General features: G+C 58.1%; 6 protein-coding genes across 6 annotated transcripts; 2 read left to right on the plus strand and 4 right to left on the minus strand.

The window, feature by feature from the left end:
• Positions 1 to 50: 50 nt before the first annotated feature.
• On the plus strand, positions 51 to 706 carry BO80DRAFT_318833 (PLP-dependent transferase; the record flags this gene model as incomplete). The annotated part of the gene is made up of 3 exons (XM_025715099.1): positions 51 to 452; positions 503 to 608; positions 654 to 706. Coding segments are annotated over 3 exons (561 nt in total), but the record flags the coding sequence as incomplete, so codon positions are not given.
• Positions 707 to 957: 251 nt separating this feature from the next.
• On the minus strand, positions 958 to 3,364 carry BO80DRAFT_506036 (acetolactate synthase catalytic subunit). The gene is made up of 5 exons (XM_025724529.1): positions 3,114 to 3,364; positions 3,011 to 3,070; positions 2,894 to 2,961; positions 1,154 to 2,848; positions 958 to 1,099 (listed from the first exon to the last, which is right to left on the minus strand). Exons 1-5 carry the CDS (start codon positions 3,281 to 3,283, stop codon positions 1,041 to 1,043), a joined length of 2,052 nt encoding a protein of 683 aa, XP_025569893.1. The 5' UTR covers positions 3,284 to 3,364; the 3' UTR covers positions 958 to 1,040.
• A 453-nt stretch (positions 3,365 to 3,817) lies between these two features.
• BO80DRAFT_393592 (HpcH/HpaI aldolase family protein) lies at positions 3,818 to 4,991 on the plus strand. The gene is made up of 2 exons (XM_025717260.1): positions 3,818 to 4,206; positions 4,282 to 4,991. Exons 1-2 carry the CDS (start codon positions 3,897 to 3,899, stop codon positions 4,764 to 4,766), a joined length of 795 nt encoding a protein of 264 aa, XP_025569894.1. The 5' UTR covers positions 3,818 to 3,896; the 3' UTR covers positions 4,767 to 4,991.
• A 167-nt stretch (positions 4,992 to 5,158) lies between these two features.
• BO80DRAFT_469264 (zinc-binding alcohol dehydrogenase family protein) lies at positions 5,159 to 6,389 on the minus strand (the record flags this gene model as incomplete). The annotated part of the gene is made up of 1 exon (XM_025722997.1): positions 5,159 to 6,389. Exon 1 carries the CDS (start codon positions 6,311 to 6,313, stop codon positions 5,159 to 5,161), a length of 1,155 nt encoding a protein of 384 aa, XP_025569895.1. The 5' UTR covers positions 6,314 to 6,389.
• A 293-nt stretch (positions 6,390 to 6,682) lies between these two features.
• Positions 6,683 to 8,493, minus strand: BO80DRAFT_429743 (Zn(II)2Cys6 transcription factor domain-containing protein). The gene has a single exon (XM_025720543.1). It carries the CDS (start codon positions 8,079 to 8,081, stop codon positions 6,771 to 6,773), a length of 1,311 nt encoding a protein of 436 aa, XP_025569896.1. The 5' UTR covers positions 8,082 to 8,493; the 3' UTR covers positions 6,683 to 6,770.
• A 25-nt stretch (positions 8,494 to 8,518) lies between these two features.
• On the minus strand, positions 8,519 to 8,868 carry BO80DRAFT_429744 (uncharacterized protein). The gene has a single exon (XM_025720544.1). It carries the CDS (start codon positions 8,800 to 8,802, stop codon positions 8,548 to 8,550), a length of 255 nt encoding a protein of 84 aa, XP_025569897.1. The 5' UTR covers positions 8,803 to 8,868; the 3' UTR covers positions 8,519 to 8,547.
• Positions 8,869 to 9,284: the final 416 nt, after the last annotated feature.

The raw sequence follows: 9,284 nt of genomic DNA on the forward strand, positions 1-9,284 counted from the left end.
CCCCCCAACCCATACCCTCTACGATGATCAAAACTAATGAAGATTCCAGCCAAGGCTTCGCAACCGGTAACCCCGACAACGACGCCTGGGCGATCCGACACTTCGCGACGCGGTCCGCCGGCACGCTGGAGTTCGCGGTGGCTCAATCATTTAGTAAGAATTTCGGGCTATATGGCGAACGTTGCGGGGCGTTGCATATCGTGACGCGGGATCAGGCGAGTGCGGCGAATGTAGAAGCGGTGTTGAAGAAGATTTCCCGGGCGGAGATTACCTCCACGCCTGGGTTTGGGGCCAAGGTGATTGCGACGATTATGAAGGATGAGAAGCTAAGAGAGCAGTGGTATCGTGATTTGCAGACGATGAGTGGCCGGTTGAGGGATATGAGGGGGAGGTTGTTGGAGGGGTTGATAAGGAGGGAGACGCCGGGGAATTGGGGACATTTGGTGACTGATGTAGGCCGTACTCAAGATGGAATTGATGGTGATAATGCTAATGGATGCAGATCGGGATGTTCTCCATGACCGGACTGTCGCAGGAACAGGTGGTGGCGCTGCGGGAGCGGTTCCATGTTTATTTGCTGCCGACGGGGAGGCTTTCGATGACAGGATGTGAGTGACTGATCTCTGTTGAGGTTTTCTGGCTAACTGGTCTAGTGACGCATGATAATGTGGAATATGTGGCGGAGTCTATTGACAAGGTGGTGAGGTCGTAATCGAGGCAGCACATATCTTACACCATGTATTTGACGTGGATAACATTGATGATGCCCGCTGCTGGAAGCCTCATATATTTAGCATGGAGTTAGAAATTAGCGATCATCGAAGTTGCCAGTTATGCTCTGCATCTTGCTACACGTAGTAGGATAATGCAAATCACCGTGTCCATGACCAAGGACTTTAATCCTTACTCTTGCTGCGTGAACATACTGGTTAAATGGTATCAATGAATTATATGTAACGCCTATGAAATAAACAACCGGACTTTTACTAGGTATATCCAGCAAGCCCCTCCCCTTTGTTATGCTTAGCACTCTGACAACCCTACCCATGAACCCCCCCCGTCCGCTCGCGCATCAACTCCCGCCGCTTCTTATCCATGCCTATCACTGTTAGCAACATTCACATCTCATCCGTAACCAAGGGGGGGGGCGCACCACTATCCCACGCAATAAACTCATGCAACGCCCTCCCCGTCGGCACCATCGGCAAGACCGGCACCTTCTTATCCGTCACAACCTCCAACAACGCCGGCCCCTCCGTCCCAACCAACCACTCCAGACTCCCCCTCACCTCCTCGGGCTGGACCACCCGTCGCGCCTGCACGCCCATCGCATCCGCCAGTTTCAAGAAATCCGGATTCGTCTGATGCGTGTGCGCGTAGCGATCTTCATAAAAGAGGTTCTGCCATTGCGTCACCATCCCTTGTTCTTCGTTGTTGAGCACGATCACTTTGATTCCGATGTTGAATTGCGCGGCTGTGGAGAGTTCCGTCAGGGTCATGCTGAAGGAGGCGTCGCCGTCGATGTCGATGACTAGGGCTTCTGGACGGGCGACTTTGGCGCCGATGGCGGCGGGGAGGCCGTAGCCCATTGTGCCGAGGCCCCCGGAGGAAATGAGACTGCGCGGGTAGCGCCAGCGGAAGTGTTGGGCCACCCACATTTGGTGTTGGCCGACGCCGGTGGTGATGATGGTGTTTTGTTTGATTGGGGCAGTGAGGGCGCTGAGTTCGGTGATGAGGGTTTGGGGTTGGATGAGGTGGGGGCGGTCGGTCTGGCCGTAGTGGGAGAGCGGCCATTTGGCTTTCCAGGTGTTGATCTGGTCGAACCAGGCTTGGCGATCGGGAATGGATCGGGGTTGGATGAGTGGGACGAGGTGGTGCAGGTTGTTGGCTACGTCGCCTTCGATGGCCTCGGTGGCTTGGATCACCTTGTTGATGTTCTTGGGCATGATTTCGAAATGCACGATCCCTCCGCGTCCTTGTTTGGCTGCCGCCATGGCTCCCGGGGCGAATCGCGGGATACTTCCGGTGACGCGGTCGTCGAAGCGTCCGCCTAGGGCGATGATCAGGTCCGCTTCTTGCATCGCCATGTTGGCGTACGCGGATCCGTGCATGCCGAGCATGTGGAGGGCTTTTTCGTCGAGTTCGTCGAAGGCTCCGAGGCCGTGTAGGGTTGTGGTGACTGGGATGGAGCTCTTCTCGGCGAGGGCGCGTAGCATTTCCGGGCCCCCGGGGGAGGAGATGATTCCCTGTCCGGCGTAGATGACGGGCTTTTTGGCAATGTTGATCAGATGAGCCACTCTCCGGATCGCTGTATCAAGTTCCCCCCGTCTTCTGACCTCCCACGCCGCGCGCATCATCGGACTCGATGCCAACGGGAGGGCTGATTCCGTGTCCACCGTGCATCGCAGCACCCCCGCCGTGATATCCTTCGGCAGACTGACGAGCACCGGGCCAGGCCGACCACTCGTCGCGATTTCGAAGGCCTCGTTGATTCGGCGCGGGATTTCTGCTACGTTCTTCACCATCACGTTCCATTTCGTGCAGCCCCGCGACATTCCGATGATATCGGCCTCTTGGAAGGCGTCGCTGCCGATAGCACTGGTGACGACTTCCCCGCAGAAGACTACCATGGGAGTTCCGTCGGCGAGGGCGTCGGCCATGGGCGTGATGACATTGGTGGCGCCCGGGCCGGAGGTGACCAGCACGACGCCTGGATGACCGGAGGCGCGGGCATACCCTTGGGCCATGTGGCCGGCGCCTTGTTCATGGCGGGGAAGGATGAAGTCAATGTGGGGGGACTTGTAGATGGCGTCAAAGACAGGGAGAATGGCCCCGCCGGGGTAGCCGACTGACAGGTTAGTTGGGGTTGATGGGATGTTGAGGGGGGGCGTACAGATGTGTTTGACGTTGTGCCGGACCATCATCTCGTGGAAGATTTCGCCGCCGGTTTTGCCGAGGAATCTGGGATGGTTAGGTGCTGTGGTGGTGGCATAGGGATGGGTCAACGGACGATTGTTCTGCTTCATTTGAGCGTGGTCGGACCAGAGGTTGTACCTGGTTTCTCGCGGGGCTAGATGATGAGTTTGAGTTGCAAAATGGGGTATAAAACTCACGGGTCAATAAGAGGGTCATGGGTATTGATGGAAGGTGAAGTGGCCGCTGCAGTACTTTGATTCCTGGCTGTAGATGCTTTTTGTGGGGGGTTGAGCGTGGATAGAATGAGTGCGGAGCGTGGACAGGCTGGTCTAGCCCTCAGGGCCTTGGTCTGGAAGCAGCGGAGCATCTTGGACAGTTTAGCTAGATGGGAAGGTAAGGTATAGCAGACACTGCCGCGAGGAGAACAACGATAGCATACTTGGCTTCATACGAGGCAGGCCATGCATGGCCATATTCTAGCTGATGCTTGGAAATGGGCTAGATCGAACCATGTGGACGGCGACTCCACCCGGCAGATGCTGACGCGAATGGCCCCTGCATGGTCCGAGTCGGGATGAGACTAAGTTGCGACGATCGCCGAAAAACTGCGAAGCCAGCCTGCAGTAAACCAAGCCAGCACAATCCATCATTAACAGAAAAAAAAATTCCTGAGGAGAAGGAAAATATTCAATTGACTGGCTGTCAAGTAGTACTACGACATACCTCAATAGCGTCAATTCACTTATAGTAGATTTTTGAAGCAGACTGTATTATGCAGAATAAGACAAGCTTGTCTGACAGGTGGCCATACTCGCACTTTATCGGAGATGGCAGTGTTCCATATGACGACCCCAACCCTAGTGGATAATATTATACCCATGCATACCAACCATGATAATAAGCAGAATCCTTAAATCACACCATCGATAGATCCATCCACGATCATCCTTCAGCGAAACACCCCCACCACACCATCCAAAATGCCCTCTGCCCTCAACACCCTCCTCACCAAATCCACCACCAACCACCTCTGCAAAGCCTTCGGCATCCGCCTCACCACCAACCCGCAAATCGTCCAACTCGCCAAAAACTCCGGCTTCGATGCCCTCTTCATCGACCTCGAACATTCCACCCTCTCCCTGGATGATGCCAGCCAGTTGTCCTGCGCGGGGCTGCTGAATCAGATTACCCCGTTTGTGCGCGTGCCGTATCAGTGCGGGAATGGGTTCGTGCAGAGGGTCCTTGATGGGGGGGCGATGGGGGTGATTTTTCCGCATGTTAGTTGTGTTGGTGAGTTGCCTTTTCTTCCTTTTTTTCTTTTTAGTGAAAGGGGAGGGGGGTGTTAATGATGTGGGTGGTGGATAGGTGATGCGAAGTCTGCGGTATCGATCTCGAAATATCCCCCCCAAGGAACGAGATCTATGACGGGCCAATTGCCCGTTTTTTCTCTCCAGGCTACGCCGGTGGATCACATCATCAACGAAAGTAACGCCACCGCGTCGACCGTCATCCTGATGATCGAGACCAAAGAAGGAATTGAGAGTGTAGAGGAGATTGCAGCGGTAGATGGCGCGGACGTCCTTCTCGTCGGGTCGAATGATCTGGCGATCGAGTTGGGAGTTCCTGGGGGCTTCGGGACGGAGGTATTCCGTGATGCGCTGGTGAGGATTAGTCAGGCGTGTCGGAAGTCTGGCAAGGTGATGGGTTTGGCGGGCATTTATGATAATTGGGAGGTGCAGCATTGGGCGGTTAATGTGTTGGGGGTGAGGTTTATGTTGTGTGGATTGGATTCGGGGATTCTGGCGTCGGGGGGGAAGAGGTGTGTGGCGGGGGTGCCGGAGGTGGAGTAATTCCCTTTGGAATAAGATGTATTGGGTGCTGTGTAGGCGATAGGAACTCGTTGGTAAAAGATGCTGGGGGTGGATTGTGAGAGAGTAAATGTCAAAGCTACTACCACAGGCTCAAAGGATATATCATCGTCAAACTCAGGGCACTGAGCTATATTGGGCAGATTGATGTCCATGTTGGCAATATTTTGAGGCTGATGACCCTGAACTTGAAAAGATCTAATTTGCATCTTTTAGGAATGCTTTTACATTCTAGTAGTGGTTCTTTTGAAGGTAAATCATCATCATCTCAGAATCACCCATGCTGAATTCACAGCTACCGAACAACATTCGCATGTTCAACATATATTTCACAACCCGCATGATCACATCATTCCAAACGAACAAACAAAGCACTACAACGAATAAACAAGCTTCCCCCCCCTCACCCTCTTCTTCCTAATCTCCTCCAACCCCTCCAACGCCCCCCTCAACCCCCCCTCCCTCACCACCACCGGATGAAACCGCACCTTCCCCCCCTCCACCAACCCCCTCATCGTCTCACTCCACACCTCCAGAAACTCCCGCGCCTCCGCATTCGCCTCCCGCTTATGCACCCCCCCCCACGCAATCTTCTCCCCCAATGGCTCCAACCCAAATACCCATCCGGGGTGCACGATCTTCCGGGTCGCCGTCACGGAGTCACTGTATGGATCGAGGGCCACGTAGCGGCCACCGGTTCGACCCATCGCCGCGTAGCAGAGTTGGGTGGTGTCCGGCGTGGTGATGCAGTCCAGGGCCAGGTGGAGGGAGTTGCGCGTGTGGGACCGGATGTCCGCGGCCGCGGTGGGGGAGGTGTAGTCGAAGACGAAGTCGGCGCCGTAGGAGCGGACCAGGTCGAAGTTGGTGGGTGAGCAGGTCGCCAGGACGGTGAAGCCGGCGAGTTTGAGGAGTTGGATGGCCGCTGTGCCGGTGTAGCTGGCGCCGCCGCTGACTAGCACCGGAGTCGCGGGCTTGGTGCTGGTGGTGTCTGCGCTGGGGAGAAGGTAGTTGATTTTAGGGCTGCGGGTAGGAGGGGGAAGACGGGAGTTCAAGGGCTCGAGTTGGGGTCCGGCTGGGAGGCCCATCTCGTGAAACAGCGCCCAGGAGACCGTGATCCAGGCGAGGCCGCCCAGGCCGCCGGCCGCAGAGGCTACGGGCACGTCCTGGGGGATTTTCTGGGCGGCGAACGCCGAGCAGATGGTGTGTTCGGCAAAGGCGCCGATGGTGGGCCGGAGAGCGTTCAGCCCGATGACGGTCGCGGCGACGCGATCGCCCACTTGGAAGCCATAGTGTGTGGCGGCGAGGGAGCCGACGGCGGTAACTTCGCCGGCAAAGTCGCAGCCGAGGATGGCGTTGGGGGTGTGGTAGTCGCCCGTGAGCTTGGTGTCGACGGGGTTGAGCGAGATGGCTTTGACGGCGACGGCGAGTTCGTGGGGTTGGAGGGGTTCTTGGGGGAGGGGAACTGCAGTGGACAGGATGATGTCGTCGTTGGGCCCGCCGATGAGGGCGGTTTGGGTTTGGATGGTCATGATGGTGGTGTTGGAGGGGATCGATGGGCGGTGGTCAGAAACATGATGGAATCATTAATAACCGGTTGCTTAGAAGGGTAGGCATAGGCTAGGACGTGAGACAGTCTGAGTCCGATCGGTCGTGAAGATGATACGCACAGGCAGATGGGGCAGGATGGTGGCCGAAAGGGTCCGAAATACTCCGGCCGATGGTTTCCGTGCTGATGAACTCAGCAATGGCCGAGAAGGAGTATGCAGTGTCTACCTGCGCAGGGATTACTACGTGGAGAAGAGATTCACAGTCAGGCCTCATTAACCAGCTGTACTAGATGCGCAGCAGCAAGGAATAGAGCAGTGGAGAGCCGAGAACTCATCATCAAGGGGATGGTATAGTGAAGGATGCATTAACATGGTCTCATAATCGCTTCCATAATATTAGATACAAATAATATGTGGTGCGCCGGCACCGCAGGTCCCCTCACAGGCCCATCCGCTCTCGTAACAACTCCTTCACGGCCGTCGCCTTCTGGCCCAACCCCCCCGAGCTGCCATCCTGGCGTCGCCCCGAGTTGAGCAGCATGGCCACGGCCATGTCGCGAGCCACGACGGCCCCCCGGCCCAGGTGTCCCTCGATGTCATGCAGCACGTCCAGCAGCATGCGCACCGCTGTGTGGATCTGCTGTAACCCGAGAGCGGCATCAGCACAGGGCAGCTCCCCCAGCCGCAGCGACGGACCCGCCGTCGTTGGGCTGCTGGTGCCCCTGGGGCTGAGCATGCCCGTGGTCCGTAAGCGATAGCTGGTGGGCATGCGATGTAGGTGTTTCTGAAAGTGCCCTAGCACGACTCCATGGATGCGGACCAGCCACATATAGCCACACATGACGAGCAGCATCGTCGGGGTGTCCGCCGCGCTGCTTATCTTGTCGTGCTCGTCTACGATCCCCTCGGGTCCGCCGCCACCCACGTGCACCGTACTGCCGAGGATGGGCCCGGCGAGGACGCTAAACTGCTGCGAGAGCTCAATAATCGTGCCCACTGGGTAGTCGTCGAGGCTGCAGGGGTTGTCGGTGCCCCACGGACCCTCCTCTAGCTGCCTCAGTTGCAGCTGAATCTCCGATACTAACGCCGTCAGCTGCTCGCCGGCGCGGATGGCGTGGCTGCTCGGGGATGGGCGGACGGGGGGAACGCCGTCGGCTGGCCAGCTCACAGCCGCGGTGATGGTGGCCAACTGGGACCAGGAGGCCAGGTCCGGGGGGCCCATAGTATCAAAGGTAGTGCCGTCGTCCAGCGCCAGATCGGCCTGGAACCAGTCGTAGCCCGTCGTGTCGCTGCCCCCCTCGGACAGATGGGGGGCGAGCCCATGTAGCCCCAGGGCTGCGCTGTCCCACGTGCTGGACGGATCACAGGATCCCAGGTCTTCGAGCTCCGGCACGACCGGGGGTGCCTCGATTCGAGATTCGGGCGTTGGGGCTCGCCCGGATGCGGCCGAGGGCGCGGTGTCTGCCAAGTCCGCCGTGAGTGGAGGAGTGACCGGCGTGGTGCAGGTCGTGTTGCGGCGTCGATTGGTGCGCTTCGAGGGGGTTCGTCGCCCAAAGACGCAGGGCACGCGCGCGCGGGTGCATCGCTGACAAGCCCTAGCGCCGGCTGGCACAGAGCATTTAAGCTTCTGGACCCGACAGCGGTCGCACGACAGTCTAAGCGATAGCGATGGCCCGGCCGTGCAGCTGCTCCCGGAGTTAGAGGGCATCAGGGATTCTAAGGAACTCGTTGAGGAGTGAGAAGCGGTCATGATGAAGGGCTCTGAGGGTGTCCGTGGGAGTCTCCGAGGCTGCGGGCAGGAGGTTTGCCGGCAAGGGATGTCTATATACCGGCCGTCAGCACCTACTCAGCGCCACGGGGTCGCGTCGTCACCGATGGCTCGTCCGCCTAGTGCTCTCCGCCCACGCAGGTTCAAGCCAGGTGCCACGCCTGGGAGCCGCCTGCAGGACAAACGGGTAGGAATGGGAATCGGGGCCGAGCCAGGAGCCAGTCAACCATTCGATTCCTAGGTCGGGGCGCGCCGCAGAGGGCGGAGATGCACCAGGCGAATCCTTCCAGGCAGCGGGACGGTGACGACCGTCGCCTGTGAGGAAATATTCTTAGAATGTCTGATGCTGCAGAGGGATCGCCATGGCCGTGCCAGCGGTGGGGCTGGCCAGAAGACTCCGACGCTACTGTCGAGTGAGATCCGATGGGGCGCCCCAAATCCTGCAGCACTAGCATGCAGTCCTCCTGCATGGGTATGATGGAATGATCTGGAATGGCAGGGGTTCAGGGATGCCATGCCATGCCATGCCATGCCCGACATGGAAGCCAAACGGCACTGGGAGCAGGGATGGGATGTAGCTTCTGGCCGGTGCCATGGATGATAATGCTACCGGATTCAAGGCACCGTCGCCCGAACCCTGGACTAAGCCAGGGCCAAGCCGGCTAACCAACACAAGCTCCCAGAGGGAAGAATCAAGCACCATAAAGCCTCTGCCAAGGACACATCGCACACGTGGCGGTCTGGGCAGAGCACCGAACTGCCCCGGGGCCATCGTGGCCTGGAGGGGTGACGAGGCATGCTACACCGAATCAGGAGGATGCCCTCAGTCTGGCCCACCAGGTGGTCTGACCCGGCCCTCCATCGACCCACGGAGGAAGCCGTGAAGGATGACTGACTGACTGGGCGCGGACAGGCGGAACCGGGTTGGAGCTTAGGACGCCCCACCAGATCCCCAACGGCTTGATGATGGATCCTGCGCGGTTGGCACTTGGCAATTTGGCATACGAGGTCGGATTAATTGCGGGCAGGAGGAGCCCCGGGAGGAATTAGTATGTGTCAGATTCCGCTTGATCAGCGGCGATCCTTCCGCCTTCTTTCTCCTCAGGCCCCCTGAGGGGAAACCGCCACACGGGTCCATCCGGGCAGTGTCTTAACAGCCATCAGTTATGGTCTCCAGCCAGGGGG

Source organism: Aspergillus ibericus (genome assembly GCF_003184845.1).
Source record: "Aspergillus ibericus CBS 121593 unplaced genomic scaffold BO80scaffold_71, whole genome shotgun sequence".
In the NCBI taxonomy this organism is placed as follows: Eukaryota; Fungi; Ascomycota; class Eurotiomycetes; order Eurotiales; family Aspergillaceae; genus Aspergillus; species Aspergillus ibericus.

Excerpts from the sequence above, each read along its gene's own strand:
- BO80DRAFT_429743 (XM_025720543.1), bottom strand. The coding sequence starts at position 8,081 with ATGACCGCTTCTCACTCCTCAACGAGTTCCTTAGAATCCCTGATGCCC.
- BO80DRAFT_506036 (XM_025724529.1), bottom strand. The coding sequence starts at position 3,283 with ATGCTCCGCTGCTTCCAGACCAAGGCCCTGAGGGCTAGACCAGCCTGT. Across the intron at positions 3,071-3,113 it reads CATGACCCTCTTATTGACCC|CCCCGCGAGAAACCAGGTAC; the intron begins GTGAGTTTTATA and ends CTCATCATCTAG. Across the intron at positions 2,962-3,010 it reads TCAAATGAAGCAGAACAATC|ATTCCTCGGCAAAACCGGCG; the intron begins GTCCGTTGACCC and ends TAACCATCCCAG.
- BO80DRAFT_429744 (XM_025720544.1), bottom strand. The coding sequence starts at position 8,802 with ATGGTGCTTGATTCTTCCCTCTGGGAGCTTGTGTTGGTTAGCCGGCTT.
- BO80DRAFT_393592 (XM_025717260.1), top strand. The coding sequence starts at position 3,897 with ATGCCCTCTGCCCTCAACACCCTCCTCACCAAATCCACCACCAACCAC. Across the intron at positions 4,207-4,281 it reads TCCGCATGTTAGTTGTGTTG|GTGATGCGAAGTCTGCGGTA; the intron begins GTGAGTTGCCTT and ends GGTGGTGGATAG.